Raw genomic sequence first — 18,891 nt, 5'->3', positions numbered from 1 at the left:
CATAAGATACTGCTTCACATGCTTTTAACGAATGTAGTGTTGTGCAAATATTCGGATTTTCGAATGGTAGTTTAGATTATTATGCAATTCGATATTTGCTTTCAGTGCAGCTGCAACATTCATGCTTTTGGAAGTGTTGACAAACTCACAGTCGCGAGTTTGTTTACTGACTAATACAGCCAATGACCCATTTTCTGGACGCCAGATTTTTCGGACATGCCTGATAAATTAGAAGCCTTCGCGGCATCACCATGGTACCCCATAGAGTCAATGTACATGGACGTCTGAAATTTCAAACGCAAAAACTCGTCGCTGTCCGTTATTCCAGACTTGTTGCCATGGCCGCAGGTCCCAAATGGCATTGAACGAAGCCACCACAGCTGTCATTTTGATTATCTCGTCCACCTTGAACAGGCAGCTGTAGCCACCACTGTGAGAATGCTAGGCCTAGCTACTTCGACGTTTGCTACTAAGCTTCTTGCTGTCCGGTGCGGTGTTGGCACGAAGATAACAGCAAAATTATAATTGAGTGATTAATTCATATACCTAATTAATAAATAATTTGCTGGGCTATCCACAACTTAACACTCCCTCCAGAATGTCAAAAAGGCTAGTATGGGCTGTACATTGGGTTTACAGCACTTAATCACACTTTTCAGGCATCAAATTCAGCATTTCAGAAATGATACATTGGGCTTTGTGAGGTATAATTTCATATATCCACTAATTATGTTGCCACTTTGCGGCCAAAATTGTTGAACGGCAACTATTTTATTAGAAAATATTCAGGCAGAATGACTATTTGCTTTTAATTCAATTTGAACTCGAAATATGCTATTCGCACTACCCTACATGAATGATTTCTCTGGTTTTAGTTTTGATGGAATTTACACTAAATACCGTAAAAATTTTGTGGTTAACGCTTGGTATTTTTGTTGGGCTCAACAGCTTTATGGTTTAATTTTTTTTATGAAAGGCTAATCACCTGAGGTGTTTTGCTGGAAGGAAGCCGGATACTTTTCATTGATCAGTGTGATCGGAGATCTTACACGGGTAGCTGATACTTTAGTTGAGATTAAGAGAATTGAGTGGGCATGTACTGTGCACTTTTGTTGGTAATCTTGAGCAGTTGGGCCCAAGGCGGGCAGTAGGAGATTTAGAAGGCTGGGCAGAGTATCCACAAATGGAAGGAAAATGCATTTGAGGTTGGCAAAGGATAAGATTGTGTGATCAAGTCTGGAAATTTGGAAGTATAAGTATGATGCAGGACAGGGGTAATTAATTATCTCATCAAGAGGCCCTCGTCCAGCAGAGGGTATTAACATACTAAAATGATAATTACCGTGGGCCCTCTTTAAATGGAACTTTAATGGACCAGGCAAATTGATTCTGTTTTATCAGGAGTTCCACTTACTCCGAGACATTGCAGGGACAATTGCATGAACACAACGCCAACCAACCATGAGAATGATATTCCGTTTGAGTGGCAGTTCCATTGAAGAGATTTCCGTTTATTGAGATTCTGCTGTAATTGAACAAAACAAAATCTGAAGTTATTCAAAGCTTCAAATATGAACTGTATAGTGTTTGCTATTCGATTGAAACTATTCCATTTGAGAGCTTGCAATGCAAATGTAGGGGATAACTGCCTGTATTAGACTCTACAGGGAGAAAGCCAGATGCAAGGAATGATGACTGTTACAAATGATTTTGGTGCAGGGAAGTTGCATTGCTGTGGAGCCTCACTATGTTGTTGCCGAGAGAATGCATGAAGTAGCTAACTTATGCCAAAATATTTCCAGTCATTCAAGAAGGGTGCTACGCCTCAAGGTAGCCTATGAATTAGCCTTCTTGAGTTAAGCAATGCAATATTTATCATTTGAACAGTGTCGCAATGTTTGCGTACCTTTAAATAATGTGTGGTGCTGTGTTATAGTTTTACACTTTGCTCTTACAGCTTCTGGTCACATGTTGTTCCTGTGTTTCATTACTATCACTGTTGTAGCGTGTCAGATATGATCACCTTTTAGTTGTTTTTTTATTTCGAAGTACTTCAGTTTACTGGAAGTTCAGTTGTGAACTGTATTATAAATGTATCAAATAATGTAAATAAGCATTCACTCTCTTTATTGGCAAATTGGCTTCACACAACCTCTATATTTCACTTTGGTTAGAAATAAGAGAATCTTCTGTTCATTTTCTGTTCATTTTCATAATCAATTCATAAATTGTATTATTCGAGGACCCCCATTTTATGTAGGACAATGATGGTGCTGTATTAGCACATGTCCTCAACGTTGATGGTGCTTGCCTGCTATGTAGCACAGTAATTTCGAAATGCTGTAGCATCTGCACCTGTGACACTCTGCAAGTTGAAGGCTTCCTTATTCTCTCTTTGTCAAAAAGCTTTATTGCAAGGTCATCTGGAAAGTGTGGAGGCGGCTGACTAAATTAATCTGCCGTAAGCTGTCCTCTTCGCATTTCACTTTTTTGGTGGCACCCTTTCAAGTAACGCGCTTTCTTGTTTCTCTCTAAAACAGTTTGAAGGTTGCTCGAAAGCCTACTCTCGCCTGGAGAACCTCAAGACACACCTGAGGTCACATACCGGTGAAAAGCCATACATGTGCGAATTTCCCGGATGCACCAAGGCCTTCAGCAATGCTTCGGACAGGGCCAAGCACCAGAACCGTACCCATTCCAATGAGGTGTGTATCCTTTCGATTGTTTCTTTTTTTCTTTTTCTACACAGTAAAGTTGTCAGGGGAGTTCCAGAGCAGTTCTTGTGCAGCAACGCCGGTACATGGAATTGTGGTCACTGTATCCATTATGAGAGGGTAAACAGCCAGTAACACACACGGACAGCCTGTGTAGTGGAAACGAAGTGTTTGTCTGACCAGGCTATCATTAAAAATGCGCAGCCAGACAACGGCAATGAACAATCACTAAGAACAGTGAGTAATGCAGCCTGCATTACAGTCCCCCAAAATGGCGACAGGGCCGAAACGTTCAGCCAAACGCTTGAATTGGTAGAACTGGTGCTGGTACAGTAACACCGTTAGAACAGGCCTCAGATTCTTAATGTATAATAATAGTAAGTTCAGATGTAGTGCTCGTAAATTTTTGAATTTGGCCAGCTGCAAAGCACCCTGGGGTTTTTAAAGGGTTTGAGAACTACCTTACACGCCGTGTTTGATGTACAATTTGGTTGTAGAGTAATGAGTTAGTTGATCTACAAATGTATTTACATACATCTATGATGTTTTTGCTTTATGTTTCTGTATTGTGGATTCTCTCTTTTCGCACTCCTATTTGAGATGCTGGTAGTATTTTGGTGGTAGAGTAAAGTGCCAAATTTTATGACTGTCACTTTCAGTGCCTCCATAACCTATTGAAATTGTTGCTGCTGAGATTGGGGGTATGGTAACTGATAGCATATCACACTGGAATAGAATGCAAACCCTGGGAAAGAAAGTACTAGAAGGTTCATTGCCTTTACAGATTTGTGTGTGACGCTGTTGTGACTCATTCATAGATAGTTCTGGTGGTAAAGCCATTTATGTCACCTGGTTATGTGACATTAGGCGAGAGACTGTGAAATTAATTTCATCCTTTTCATGTTTCATTCTGCTCTAGTAATACAGAAAGGCACTACAGGTCAAAAGAGAGCATGCTTGAAATGCGATGCCTGTTTCTCACTCTGTGTCCTGCCGTCCTCTCAAGAACGTGTATTACACATGTTGAAAGGTTTAAAGTGGGCATACATTTGCACCCACATAGAGATGGCATTAGGGCAACAATTGTCACTTTCAAGAAGACTGAAATGCTTGCACTGCTGCAAGTGGGCCAACAATAGTAAGGGAATTGCACACTCTTCCATGGCTAGCGACGATGCTGGAGTCAAATGTGATGATCTGTCGAGTGGTGTACTGACATTGTTCTTGCACTCTTAGCCTTTATCAAACCCTGCTGTCATTATGCGAGATTGCTGTTAGAAAGCAAGCCTGGATTGAGTACGTGGAAAAAAATAATATGCATTCGCTATCAGGTGAACAATACGCCACCATAAGCTCAGCAGGCATTAAATGTATTTATTTGTAAGGAGTCCAGTTAGGGGTTCAGGTCAACCATGCTAAATGTGAAATTGTGGTGCAAGTATGCTTACAGGGCAAGGCTTCACGTAGGCAAAAGAAGAGACTAGGACACACAGTTCTAGCCTCCTTGTTCTAGTCTCTTCTGTCATCCACGTGAAGCCTTGCACTGCAACCATAGCTTTAAGGATGACTCACCAACTAACTCACTGGTGTATAAGCTACTATTAACAAGCTTATGCTGTATTGCTCCAGCTAAAATTGTATTGAACTAACTGCTGGCATGTGAAGTCACACATTGATATAGTTGATGTTAAACGCCTGTTCCTGGTTATTTAAATGTTCTAAAATGAAGTTTTTTATGTTACTTTGCATACATGTTTATTGGATATAACAAAAGAGTGCAGAATCTGAGAGTCTAAAGGGGCGTGTTGACTCTGATGTGTGCTGCGGTCTGTAACCTAGGTAACAGCAACGTTTCTCAACATTCTTTCAGAAACCTTACGTGTGCAAGGCTCCTGGCTGCACCAAGCGGTACACGGACCCGAGCTCATTGCGAAAGCACGTGAAGACGGTGCATGGGGCGGAGTTCTATGCCAACAAGAAGCACAAGGGCTCTGAAGGTGGCTCTGGAGACGGCAGCGGGGCACTCAGAGACGGCATGGACCCCGCCGCTAGCAGCGAGGGCAGCCCCCGCTCTGATGATGGTGCCAGCAAGCTTGCCAGTGTATCCAGTCCCAGCGTCAAGTCGGAGGTGAGTACAGTTGCTTCGAACGGTGGGCGTGCCCTGGCCTTGTGCTTGCAATGGTATCGCATTGTGACTACTTTATATGCGTGGCGAGCTGAGACCTCATTCTTACTTCATTCCTTAATGAAGCAACTGCCCACCTCCTTGCACCTGGACACACTAATTGGTCTTTAAGAAGCAGGAGTGCAGCTACTTCTGCTTAAGAAATAAAGTCCAGACAGGTTCAGGCCTGCAGGCTGCCTCTCTTGCCTTGGAAGTAGTAAAACCTCGGTAATTCGACCCTTATTAATGAGGAAAATCAGATAATTTGGACTCGCCCTTTGGTCCTGGAAAGAGTACGTAATATCTAATGCAATGAAATTCGTTAATTTGGACAACTCCCAAAGCTTGGAGACTGCCGGAGCGTCGTAAATGTGCAACGCAAGAGAGCAGAAATGGCGTTAGCGCATCGCTGGTCCGCATCGCCACTGTCATCAGTGGAAATCGCACGTGAGTGACAGCTACGCCAGAACGCTTCGTGCCTATTTGTGCCTTTAAAGCTTTTATTCTTGCATTTACTCCCACGCACAGCACTGTGTTGGCTGCGTGCTTTCATGACTGCATGGTCGCCATCCATGATTGCGTCGATAGCGGCCGCAATTTTGTCAGCAATTGAAACAAACAGTAGTTTCGTTTCAACTCGGTGCGTGCATCTATTGCGCGTCTTCAGTGCTGCAAGGTTGCATTGACAGCGGCCGCAGCTGTGTCTGCAACGGCTGTGGCAAGCAGTCGTTTCGTGTTGATGAGCTTCCGAAGATAAAGAGCATCGGCTACATTGTGACAGACAGCTCACTGGCAAAAAAAAAATAATAATGGGATGTGCGCGCGGTAGTAAAAAGCCTGTCTCAGATGAAGTCGCAAGACCTTCTCCGCTATGAGCTCTAGTAAGCCACGAGATGATGAGAAGTGCAGCTTCCACACTGCTTTTTGTGCGAAATAGAAGCATGATTGGCCCATTCATGCAGTAAACAAAAGCGTGTTGCCATAGTGAACATTTTTTTCTTGATACCTTCAATAATTCAACATTCGATTAATTCGGACATTAGTTTCTGTCCCATAAGATCTGAATTAACAAGGTTTTACTGTAGTAGATGGTGCTAAAGTGCAATAAGTTGCATCAGTAACTTTGTTAGGGCACTGAGAAAACAAAACACTGTTTAAAGAAAAGCTACGTGAGCTTTACAACAAATAGCTGTCTTAGTCGCCCTTCACACTGATCGTGTTCTTGTTTGTGCCTTCAAATCCCTTGACAGTCACGTCTTACAGGAACCTGATGACTTTTGCAAGGCCATCATTTTATTCACTGGAAGCATCTCACCTTTCACGAGTACCAAACCATATCTTCGTACTTGTATAAACTACTAAGATGACACCCATTTCTTGCATATCAAAGTACGATACTTAGCAAGTGTAAAGGTCGACAAACATATTTTATTTTAATCGTAAAGTTCTTCTGGAAATGTGCATCTTAAGAGATGTGTACTTTGGCAATGCAAGACAAGACTACAAGCTGTTTAGCCTCACACACAATGTAGCCAACAAAGCTCGTGTCAAAGGAAGTCTGATGTTTACATTTAGAAAACTGTGACTAAATTTTTTCGTGGCCATACTGTGCAGACATATGTAACAGCCAACTCTTGCGTCATGTTTTAACAAAAGTTCAAGCAGAAAATACTTGTACATTTTACTTCTGTTTATGTTGCACCCCTAACATTGTAGGACACAAGTAGTGCCGCAGCAGTAGTTGGGTAAAGTCGAAGCCATTGTGGTAAATCATTTCACTTTGTAAAATGCTGCTTTCTTCTATTGAAGCTTGAATGGGCATCCAACCATTTAGTTTAGGGAAGACAGTCATGCCAACATTTAAGAAAGCCTCGGATAATGTGAAAAAAAAAAAAGATTTACTTTTGTGCAGTTGCCACGTCCCAACAGTCTGCTCGTGATCACATTGCTGTGTATTATTTAACAAAAGCCCACTCTGTGTCATCTCCTGTAACATCTGCGTGGCAATTTGTCTTTGCTTTTGCAGGACCAGGGCTCCCCACAGAATGACAGCAGTCCCTGTGAAGAAAGCACCACAGATGGCCTTGGGTCATTCGATCAAGGCTCACTGGATGCTCCGATTAGTGACAACAGTGTTTCCACCACCTGTGGCCAGCTGGAAGCCCTCGACACTAATGATAATGCTTGGGATGTCATGGACCCTGCAGATCTCGAGGTAAGGGTCAAAGGTTTCTTACAGTTTACTTGCAATACCTGCATATCACTAGAGGTCTTTCTAAGTCAGTGGCAAACATAGCCACATGTGTAGCAGGTATGGCAATAACCTATGCCTCTCTTTATAAATAAAACCTGCAGATAGCCCCGCAATAATGTGTGCTTCCACTCCAGGATGTCCCTAAGTATATATGCATGATAATGGCAAGTTGCTTGTTGTAAAAAGGTATCTGCATAGTAACAAATGATGCTTCTCCATACTGCCACATCAGAAGCACAAGGGTATCGTTTTATGCTGAATTAAAAAAAGATTAGTGCTTATAGAGATTGGATCTGAGGTCCAGCTATGGAATTGTAAAACTCAACTCAGTAAAATGCTTTAAGTGGTTCCCGGTCTTTATAGCTGCATGACTGAAAATGGCGCTCAGTTATGCAATAAGGAAATTTTAGTCATGGTAATGCTTAACAAGCTTCCCATACTTTTGAGCTCTTCACTGTATACTCAAGTATTAGTCCTCTCTCTGCTCTGTTTGTGCATAAGGGGCATGTTGTGTTAAAGGATGTCGACCCTTGTTGCAATTTCTTTTACTCCTACATTATTAAGGGCATGTAAAACATAATTGGCACTCATGTTCTTTCAGGTTGACGAGTTTGCAGCTGCAATCACCTGTGCGGTAACGTCATCCGGCAACCACACAGAAGCTGAGAGGAATGCTCACAACCGGCTGAGAGGGAAGCTGCATGCCCCGTTCAAGAATATAGGAGGTGGCTCATATGTACCTGGGCCACACATAAGTGAAATAGGCAAGTGCTCACATCTCAGCTTAGTAGGCAACTTCAGTAGAACTTCGTTGATACACTCTGCCATGGTCAGAAAAAGAAGTGCAAGGACTGTTCTTGGAGTAGTGATGTGCAAGGTGATTGGTGTAATGTTAAACACAGAACACATTTAAACACCGAAACATGAAAAATGCTTCTGTGTTAAGTAGGCACAGGTTAGTAAAGTCTTGCAGTCCTGATTGTTCTCCAGAGAATTTTCCAAACTAACGAATGTTGAAAATGGACAAAGTGAAACCCAGCCAAAGGGCCATATTTTGTAAATATTATTTTCCTTCAGATTCTATTCATTTCTGCTCGTTCATTGTGCTGTGGGGCCAATCTTGGCAATAATGAAAGCGTGCTAGCAGGCAGGCCCATGACAAGTCGTAAGGTAAATGTAGCGTGAGAAGGCTCGTTACAAAATATGCCCTCCCTGTTTGCAAATACTACAATGCCATTCTTTCTCTCCATTGTGCATTCGTATCTCTTTGCTGTTTGCCTGAAGCTTTGTATGATCTTGCTATATGCACACTTCATCTTTTTTTAACCAACTTTTGCCACTGTCTTTGCCCCAGGTGGACACCTGCATCGGCACGGCGGGAGCAGGCAGCCATATGGAGGCGACAACCAGAAAAGTGTGGCCAGCTTTTGCAACTCGGCAAACACAATTCAGGCTCCAGGTAACACATAATTTAGGTTGTGTCATTGCATCCACAATATGCTGACCACTTTGTGATGACACTCTTGCAAAAAAGACAGCGTATTCTGCAATGGTAGCACATTGTGGTCTTTATTTGTTTTGGGGCAACTTGTTTAGCACTCTAGCACTTTCTCCCTGAGCTATTCACCTGGTGCGCCAAACACTCCTCCATGGTGACCGGGTGATCGAAAGACATTAGGGTCACCCTTGCACAGTTTTCACATTTTGCTGTCTGCATCATTTTGTGCGGCCATATTGAATTGGCTTTATTCCGTGTTCCAGTGACGTGAGGGTGTGAAAAAATAGCTGCGCTGAGGGCAACTTGACAGGCTCTTACACCCGGTACATAACGGGCACTTTGGAAAGACACAGGTGTCTTGCCAAAGACAGATATAGTAATGCAGCCACATGCTACAGTGCTAGCGTGCTGCATGCTTTTTGTTGCATTCCCACCATATGGTACCTCACCCAGTATTTTTTTATCAGAGGTAGCGTGGACTTTGGAAATTACTTTTGGATGTAATACTAATGTGGTAGCAGCAACTTACTTTATTTCAAGTGATGATGTGGAGGCGTTAGATGGTTTTGGTGTTATGGAACATTGTAACGAAGGGACAATGACTGAAGCAAGGATAAGTGACTAGGTACTGTCAGCATTCAGCAACTCTTGTTCCGTGAGCTTGTATTAGCTGAACCATGCACAACGACAACACATCATTGTACTTCCTATAGTACTCAGTTCACTTTTCTGAAGGACATTGGAGTGATGCATGCAACAAACTTGGACACTTGTTCTGCCAAAGTGTTAAGAATCCACTGTACTTTTCTGGAATCCTAAAGCATTCAATGTTTTGACACTTTCTTTATCGGCAAATGTTTTACGTTTTAAGGTATAAAATCATGAAACATTTGTTCAAGTTGCAATGGCACCTTTGTGAAGAGAGGTCTATTTTTTTTTTGCAGGTTGTACTCCTCGTCAGACCACCCTACTGATAAGTCGCAGAGGCAGCAGTACAAGTACAGTGAGCTCCTTCTACAGCAGTATGTGTTCTGACGCAAGCCCCCAGGCCTCAACTGGAAGTGAAGCCTCACGCAGTCTGGCAACCAATTCGTCATGTGACCCAATAGCCAGCGGTTGCTCTTCGAGAAGGGCGCACGATCCTATCTCCAGCCTCTCTACTCACTTCCGAAGGGTCCATATACCAACCTTGGCGAACACCTCCAACCTTGTTGTTCAGCCACAAAATGCGGCCATGACTGCCAGCCTGATGCTGCCACCCGCAACACCACAGAGCATGGAAGTGCTACACGAGCAGGAAGATTCTTCCAGTATGCAGTCGCAATTGGGCTCACCTGGCTCACAGAACACGCAGGTTGGCGCTTGTGCTCAAGGTACTGCGAGTGGTACAAGTGGTGCACCGCCTGGAGCCTTGGAGTACGGCGGTGACCAGCAACACCCCAACGAGGGAGCAGTGCTCAGCTGTGGAACTGACAAAGCAGTGGAGGAGCTGGATGACCTGGTGCTGCCAGATGAGCTCATCAACTACCTCGCACAGAGGGAGCGTCCGGGCTCTGCCATGAGCCAAGCTGTATCCAGCGTGAGCCAGTACGATGAGATCCGCAACAAGAACTGTGGGGCAACCACTGCGAGTGGCTCTCTGAGCAATGGTCACTCGTGTTATTCTAACTCCTCTTTTGCCAAGAACAGTCATCAGCCTCATGCAAGCAACCTGCAACCCAACGCCGCATGTTCCATGGGCTCCCAGCCTAAGAGCTGTGGCAGCGGCGCGTGTCCACAATCAGCAGGCTCCTCCGTTGCCACGGGGGGCAATCAAACATTCTATCAAGCTAGTCAGGAAGCTCTTCCGGGCTGCCAACCTGCCGGCAGCTGGCATATGCAGCAGCAGCACCAAAACATCACGCAGCAACCTCACGCAGTTCCAATGGGTCACGTGCCACATGTTCCACCGCCACACCAAGTTCCTCACCAGCCTGCTCACCATTCAGGCATGCATCAAGCACTCCATGCGCAGCATGCTAATGTGCCACACCAAGGTCCACATTCTCCAGGCCATCATAGCCATCAGAACTCGCATCACATGCACCAACAAGCGCCTAGCTTTGGCCCCCAGCAGCAGCCTTACAGGCAAACTCCGCAGCCAGGCCACGTCCGCCAACCAGGATATTCAGCCTCAGTACCTTATCATCATCATCATCAGCAGCAGCAGCAGCACTCAAGCTTCCATCCTACTTACAACATGCCTCCTCCTAGTTACTGTGATAGAAACCAATTCGGGCATGGTGGCAGCAGCCAGCAGAGATTTGGAGCTAGTGGACAAATGGACAGCCATAGTTGTGCAGGGAGTTATAACCATGTTCAAAACCAGCCAGTGAACTGCTGTCATCAGCCGCAGACAAGTCACCCACTGCCACAGGACTGCCACTCACACCAGGTGAATGGCCATGCGCCGGCCCCTGTGTATGCTCAGATGCAACCACCACCACCACCGCCACCCTACCAGTCAAACCACTGCCAGCAGCAACATGGCAATGTGCCACACCAAGGTCCACGGTCTCCTGGCCACCATCAGAGCAGTAGCTGGTACTGCCAGTGCGGTGCAACTAGCTGCAAAAATGTGCCGCATCATCAACAGCCACCCACCCACGGCACTTACCAAACGAACCATGCGCAAACATATCAAGAAAATGGAAGTGCCTACAGGCCCATGCCAAACAGTGCTGTCCACATGCCTCAACCGAATCTTGTTGTACAGCCGCAGCAGGTCTGCCACCCACCCGCATCGCCCATGAGTGCTCCACTTCCTCCGTCACCAGCTCCCCAGACGCCCTCTGTGCAGTCCGCCGTGGCCACGTATGGAACGTCTCAATCCAGCAGCTGCCAGGGAGCTTGCATGCACAGATCTCAAAGCAACCAGTGCAGCAGCTACCCGCCCTCTGCTAGAAACAGCTGTGTGGAGAAACATGCTCAATACAGCCAAGCTAGCCAGAGCCTCAGCAACCACAAATGCTCAAGGTGCAGCAACTGCTCAAGGTCGCAGCCCGAGATCCAGTGCCGTAGCGTTAGCCAGTCCTCACGTGCCGCCATGCCTCCGGACACATATCGGCGCACGTTAGAATACGTGCAGCAGTGTCAGCAACTTGCTGCCACAAATGCCATCGAAGGACCTGCAGTTCAGGAGTTCCCGCCAGTGCCTGTTCAGCCTGCAGCAGCAGTAGTTTCGCAGCCTCAGTCTGTGCAGCCGGCTGTTCCTGCTGCCCAGCCAGTGAGTGGAGTGCCAGCAAGTGCCGTGCTGCAGCCGTCGGACACACCAGCTCAGGCGGGTATGGTCCTCTCTCCTGGTTGCAACAAAGTTACCAGCACCACAGATAAGTCAGAGGTACAGCAGTGTCACTTGGTTGAAGGACTGCAGCAACTCCAGCAGCAGCAGCAGTCGCAGCAAAGTGCAACAGAAAACTGCAACACGGTGCCATCACCTAAGGTTTCACCAAACAAAGCAACTGTCCAAAAGAACTCTGTGAACCCTGCCAGGGCCTTGAGTGCGAGAGAGAACAGACCACATCCACATTCCCCTCTCCTGTGCACCAGCAACATGGTGATCAATGACATGAGTGCGACATTGTCATCCCTGATGCAAGAGACCAAGTGCCTGCACCTGCTACAGTGATGCGGCAGTGAGCTGCAATGTTCGCTGTTTGGTTGTGGTGCGCGAGGAAGGACAGGTGTTCAAAGAGCTGTTCCACGTGAATGTAGAGAGCAACTTTGATGTGAAGACTGAATCTTGTGGTTTTTTACAAACTCAGGAATAACTTTTGCACTTGTAAATAGCTGTACAAAAAGAGTCTGCATGTGCGTTTGTTGTATCATTCAATCATGTTTCATTGCTGCCTTTATCCTTTGACACCTTGTTGCAACTTTGTCACCAGCGTTGCCTTATCAAAGTGCAATTTTTATGTACACATACTTCCAACAGCAGCTCATAAATTATTTGTTTTTTGTCCTGATGATGAAGTAGCTTTATTAAAGCTGTGCTGTTTGTCTCACTTGCTTTGGCTTTGTTTCCTTTAACTGTGAAGACCATCTCTGTGGTTGACCCCCGAAGCATAGTGCACAGGTCACGTTCAAGTCGTTTCTTATTACAACCTACCTCAATCCTGGTGCAACGCTTGTGCGTTATAGTACATCGCACATATATATTTGGCGCATGTATAGTTGCTTTGAAAAGCGTGCACAGAGAAGACTCATGCCAGTCTATTACAGTTGAACCTCGGCATAATAAAAATGGCTATAACGACTTATTGGATATAACGAAGGAAATCGAAATTGCTTTGGTATGCTTTATTTTAATGAGTGTTGTACTGCATAACAAGACCTAAAATACCACGAAACCAAGGAAATAACGGCAACAGTGAAGTGAATATTTGGTTGGTCGGCCACTCAAGATATGTATTCTGGTGGCAAAAATATCAAATATGTGGCCAGTGCAAGTTAAAAGGACACATTCTTGCCATGCCTGCACATTGTTGCCAATGGCTTTGTCTGGCTAGCGTGCACTTGTCAAGCCAATGTGCCACTACCATGTTATCACTTGTATCGCAGAATTTCATATTAATGGTGCAAGACAAATCTACAATTCATTCTTCACAATACATATATTGGCACGGCAAGTAGCAAATAAAAGTCAATTGTAGACCATCCGCCAGCTCATCATAGATGTAATGCTTGCGATTCTTTCTCATGGACTTGGTCACAATTTTTTTTCATTAAGCTTATGAATATCATGTACAATATGTTCTCAGTTAATGGAAATCGCTTACATGGAATCGCCACTTCACTAGAACAGCCGCCTTCTAAATGTTTTGTATTTGGGTAATGCAAGATAACTTTGATTAATAGGAATGAAAATTTTTGCAAGTCTGTGAATGGAACAACAGAACAAGCTCTATAGGACTTTTTCAGAAAGTTCCGGGAACTTTATTTCCTGCAACACATGCTTTCTATCAAGAAAGCCATCCTGAAAAAGTGGTGCCAAAGACTTAATCAGGCAAGCATTCGATAGCTTTTTAATGCACCACCACGTTTAATGCGACAACAGTTTCGAAATATTAGTTGTCAAAGTTTCCGACGAAATGCATTGGCATTTCAAGCACTGTTGTGCTTCAATGTGTAAAGCAGCATTTCCTTAAAGTAAGCGGAACAACTAGGCATTTTTTACCGCAGTTTGAAGGCGGATATCTCGAAACCGGTGCCATTCTTAGAATTCGTTCCAAGTCTATATGCCTTGCAAAGTCGCTATACTCTTTCAGTAGTACCGTGCAGCACCGTGGAAACTACAGGCTTCTTCGACCAATCAGGGGGGCACATCTAAAATCACGGAACACATCTAAAAGTGCCCTTCCACGTACTGTTACGACACCCAACCGGTGCCACCAGTGTTACGAACTTTGCACCGCTGCCACCAGTGTTACGACACCGAACCGGTGCCACCAGTGTTACGAACTTTGCACCGCTGCACCACGATTACGGCTTTGTGGTCCCGTAGCGCTCGTCACCCGTTTCGTGACAGAGCGTTGGTAGCGAAGACTCCGAGCCAGGCGTCGATGAGAATAACGAAAGGGATTTTATACATTATATACAGGTCATTGTACAGGACAAGGTCGGATCGGCACTGGGGCCGAGAGCTCACACAAACGCGACTGTTCCCGCACGACGGCGTCCGGCGAAAACGCGTGACACATCTCACCCCAGTCGGGAGCGACACTCCGGTGGGTCGGCGGATCCTGTTTTCGAGGCGGCCTCCTCGCCGCTTTATAATCCCCGAGAACCATTGTCACTCAAACGGCCCAATACAAAGTCAGCACACGACGGTCGTCCGAGGGGTCCAACCAGCGACCGCGCTGGCCACCCGGTTCAAAGTTCGCGCGCGCGGTGACCTCCAGGCAAAGGGAGGTGCGGCGCCGGGCTGTCTGGCATACGCTGACACGTCCAAACATGCGGCTCGCCGAGGCTTCTCCCGCAGCAGGACACCGCTGCCTGACGGCTCAGCATCTTGACTTGTGAAGGGAGAATTAGGGCGCTCGCAGGATAGATTCCGCATCTTGCAGATTCGGAATCCGGGCTTGTGGTAATGGCACAACAGCATCCCCGCCCTCAGATAAGGCGCCGGGAAGACGAGCTGCCTCCACGTGGCTCGGATGCCAGGCGCGCACGTTCGTCAGGCTCGTCCAAGTTCACGTCCAGTGTCGGGACGCCAGGTAACTTCACGTGCCCAGGTCCGACTCGCCCGGACAGGAGCTCTGCTCACCGCGTCGTCGCCAAGGCACCTTGACCAGCTCCGCTCGGGTCGTTCCTAAGACCTTGCTTCTCGCCACTGGTCCCGCTTGGTCGTTCTGCAGCTTGCAAAACCGACCGGCAAAAGGCAACACCCAACACGAACAAGTGCCCTCTGTCTCCCGTCAAACACCAGACAAGGCCATAATCCAAATCAACCTAACTAAATCGCTATCCCTCTTTTTGCTCCCGCTGCAACAAGAGGCAGGTGTACGATCTAGCCCACAAGGCTCAAACAATCAGTTTTCAAATCAACAACACAACAAAATAGAAACAATTATTAATCAGCAATAATAATTACAAATAGAATGGTCCCCTTGAAATCACTTGGACCGAAAACATACTTCTGAGGAAGCAAATGAGGTCATTCATTTTTCCCGGCGATATTTTCGCGGAATCCGAAGCTGCTTATATTTGCGACCCTGCTTATCCGTGTAGCGGCGGTACAATAAGCCAGATTCCTTGCCAAATGAAACCCTCTTTTTTTTCACTCCCCGTTTGACGCTCTTCCTCAGATCGGCTAATGAACAGCCTTCCTGTTGCTCGCGAATCAGACTTTCTCTTTCAACTGCAGCCTGCTCCTGCCGGCTGGCGGAAACCGGAGCGAGTGTGGAGCCCGCGTCGCCTAATTGCGGCGTCGAGTCTATATCGCGGCTAGCACTGCACGCGTCACTCCCACTCACTTCCAGGACCCGCTCGTCTAGGCCAGCGTCCGAGCTCTGCCTCTCCCGTGACTGCTCGCCACTCAAGTTACCTTGATCAGTCCGTGTGCCGCACCGCCTTTCGCTCACCGACGCTAAGTCAAGTTCCCTCGACAGCGGGCGCGCTTTGGATCGCGTGGGGGCCATGTACGCCACGTCGGCAAAGAATGATTTGCCCTGATCCCTCAGCAGCTGCTCCGAGCTATTTGAGAAGAGGTAGGAAAATTGCTCCGGGAGGGCGGCTGACACAGCGGCTTCGGTGTTAAGTTTCCCAAATTCTCCTTCAATGATAACCGTTGCGATCGGTAAACAGACGCTCTCCTTCTCGGCCACTTGCCGTATCCTAACGCACTCTCCCGTAAAATCACTCGAGGAGACGAAAGACGGGTGAACAACGTCCATAGTTGCTGCAGAGTCCCGCAGTGCTCGGCACTTCTTGCCGTTTACCTTAATTTCGTGCACATAGGGCTCCAATAGACGTATGTTTTTGTGAGTTTCCTGTATCGTTGCAAAAGCAATTCTCTCTGGGCAACTTGCAGCGATGTGCCCTTGCTTTTTGCAATTGTAGCAGGTTAACGGTTTCCGTTTTTCAAAAGAACGCGTCATTTCGTTTCGCTGTTTCGGACCATCGTCATCATTCTGAGATGCATTCTGTCCATCCCTTACAGTTTCTTTGGGAAGGGACTCGTCGTCCCGAAACTCGCGACGCGTGATTTCCTTCCGTTCGTCGGGCTTCCCGTAAAACCCATCTCTTCTATCTGCTTTTTCTATGCGCACTGCCTTGCTGTGCAAGCTGCGGCGGGTGTAATACTCTTCCGCTAACTCTGCTGCCTTGTTTAGCTTAACCTCCTTTAGCCTATCTTGCAGCCAGAGCCGGACATCCTCATCAATGCAACGGTAGAACTGCTCCAACGCGATGCATTCGACAATTTTGTCGCGGTCGTCGAAAACCTCTTCGCCCTTCAGCCATTCCACCAGGTCGGCTTTTAGACGAAACGCGAAGTCAACATTCGACTCCTTACCCTTTTTTGCATACCGGAACCTCTGCCGGAAAGCTTCGGGCGACAATTTGTACTTCCGCAGTAGCGCTTCCTTCACATCACTGTAGCTCTCAAACGCCTCTTTCGATAAGCAAGTTATTACGTCTGATGCCTCCCCAGGAAGCAAGGCTAACAGATTCTGTGCCCAAAGGGATCGCTCAATGCTATTCCGTTCACACACGTGCTCAAATTTCACGAGGTATTTGGCCATATCCTCTCCGACGACAAAGGGTGGAAGTTGATCGCGTATTCTGGGAACATTAGAAGTGAGACTAGGCGCCGGCGAGTTATTTCGGGTCTCCAACTCTTTCATTTTAAGCTCGTGCTCACGAATCTCTCTCCTTTCCTCCACGCAACGTTCCTTCTCCCTCTTTTCCTCCTCGCGACGTTCCTTTTCTCTCCTTTCCTCCTTTTCCTCTTCGCGACGTTCCTTTTCTCTCCTTTCCTCCTTTTCCTCTTCGCGACGTTCCTGTTCTCTCCTTTCCCGCTCGCAACGTTCCTTCTCCTCCCTTTCCCGACGTTCATTGATATCCGCCCAGGCCTCTGCGGCTTCCTCCGCCGTTACGTCCCCAGTCCTCATGACCTCAAGGATCGCATTCTTTCTTTTAGTTGAGCCCAACTCAATGCCCAACTCCTCACAAATTTCGAGAAGTTCCTTCACCTTGTACTTCTCCATCGTTCACACTGTCCTCCTGCTGTTTACCCTTTTTGAATATACCTGCCGTACGCTACTATAACACTACTAGTAAGACATATGCAAGTATTTCACACACTGCCCTGTTTACCCCCTCAGCATCCCCTGGTTTTCAAAACACTCTTACTAGGCTTGAAACACACAAGGTTATCACAATGCAACACCAAATCCTTCCCTAAGCTACTATAACCTGTGTCAGAGAAAGTCTGGTGTTTGAGGTAAACTTCAGGCACTCACCGCGCCGAGGTAGCTGATGCCGGTCAATCCCGTAGCTGCCATCCAGTGTTACGACACCCAACCGGTGCCACCAGTGTTACGAACTTTGCACCGCTGCCACCAGTGTTATGACACCCAACCGGTGCCACCAGTGTTACGAACTTTGCACCGCTGCACCACGATTACGGCTTTGTGGTCCCGTAGCGCTCGTCACCCGTTTCGTGACAGAGCGTTGGTAGCGAAGACTCCGAGCCAGGCGTCGATGAGAATAACGAAAGGGATTTTATACATTATATACAGGTCATTGTACAGGACAAGGTCGGATCGGCACTGGGGCCGAGAGCTCACACAAACGCGACTGTTCCCGCACGACGGCGTCCGGCGAAAACGCGTGACACATCTCAACCCAGTCGGGAGCGACACTGTCTCCCGGTGGGTCGGCGGATCCTGTTTTCGAGGCGGCCTCCTCGCCGCTTTATAATCCCCGAGAACCATTGTCACTCAAACGGCCCAATACAAAGTCAGCACACGACGGTCGTCCGAGGGGTCCAAGCAGCGACCGCGCTGGCCACCCGGTTCAAAGTTCGCGCGCGCGGTGACCTCCAGGCAAAGGGAGGTGCGGCGCCGGGCTGTCTGGCATACGCTGACACGTCCAAACATGCGGCTCGCCGAGGCTTCTCCCGCAGCAGGACACCGCTGCCTGACGGCTCAGCATCTTGACTTGTGAAGGGAGAATTAGGGCGCTCGCAGGATAGATTCCGCATCTTGCAGATTCGGAATCCGGGCTTGTGGTAATGGCACAACAGTACTGTCGTCTGCTAGCGCCGACCGCTGCAGCATCTACTACGACTGCAACTGCGCAGCGAGATCAGCTGTCGTGATAGCAAAGGTAGAAAATTCGCTCCATATTCGCTCTGATACCAGAAAGGCGTGCTTATTCGAGATAGACTGAATACAGAGGAGAAGGAGGGTTGCAGAGTCGGCGGAAGCGGAGGATTGAGAAGGAGCACCCGACTAGCGTGTTGCACTGAAGTTGCAACAAAAGAAGACGCAGGGAGCATACGAAACAAATTTGGAGGGTGCTTAAGTTTCGCCTTTAAGAGTGGAACACTATAGCATTCAAAGACACCTGACTGCTTTTCATGCTTCCCAGCAAATGCAGCTTATGTAACCGTAACGTTTAGCGGGAAACACTGGCGGCGAATGCTACGCACGAAGGCATGCTTTCTGGTAGAAACGCGGCCGTTTGCGTGGGTCGATCTCCTATTAATATTTCAGTA

The 18,891-nt window shown here is 47.0% G+C and overlaps 1 protein-coding gene across 1 annotated transcript in view; it reads left to right on the top strand.

Annotated features, from left to right (window-relative positions):
• ci (cubitus interruptus) overlaps positions 1 to 12,673 on the top strand; it is an 84,286-nt gene extending 71,613 nt beyond the window's left edge. Inside the window, exons 8-13 of the mRNA XM_065443763.1 lie at positions 2,541 to 2,705; positions 4,585 to 4,842; positions 6,905 to 7,093; positions 7,734 to 7,896; positions 8,487 to 8,591; positions 9,575 to 12,673. Coding sequence (XP_065299835.1) covers positions 2,541 to 2,705; positions 4,585 to 4,842; positions 6,905 to 7,093; positions 7,734 to 7,896; positions 8,487 to 8,591; positions 9,575 to 12,297 — 3,603 coding nt within the window. The 3' untranslated portion in view covers positions 12,298 to 12,673. The remainder of the gene's footprint in view (positions 1 to 2,540; positions 2,706 to 4,584; positions 4,843 to 6,904; positions 7,094 to 7,733; positions 7,897 to 8,486; positions 8,592 to 9,574) is intronic.
• The last annotated feature ends 6,218 nt before the right edge of the window (positions 12,674 to 18,891 follow it).

The sequence above is a fragment of the Dermacentor albipictus genome, chromosome 4 (assembly GCF_038994185.2).
Source record: "Dermacentor albipictus isolate Rhodes 1998 colony chromosome 4, USDA_Dalb.pri_finalv2, whole genome shotgun sequence".
Classification (NCBI taxonomy): Eukaryota; Metazoa; Arthropoda; class Arachnida; order Ixodida; family Ixodidae; genus Dermacentor; species Dermacentor albipictus.
This window is presented reverse-complemented; position numbering and strand designations above follow the sequence as displayed.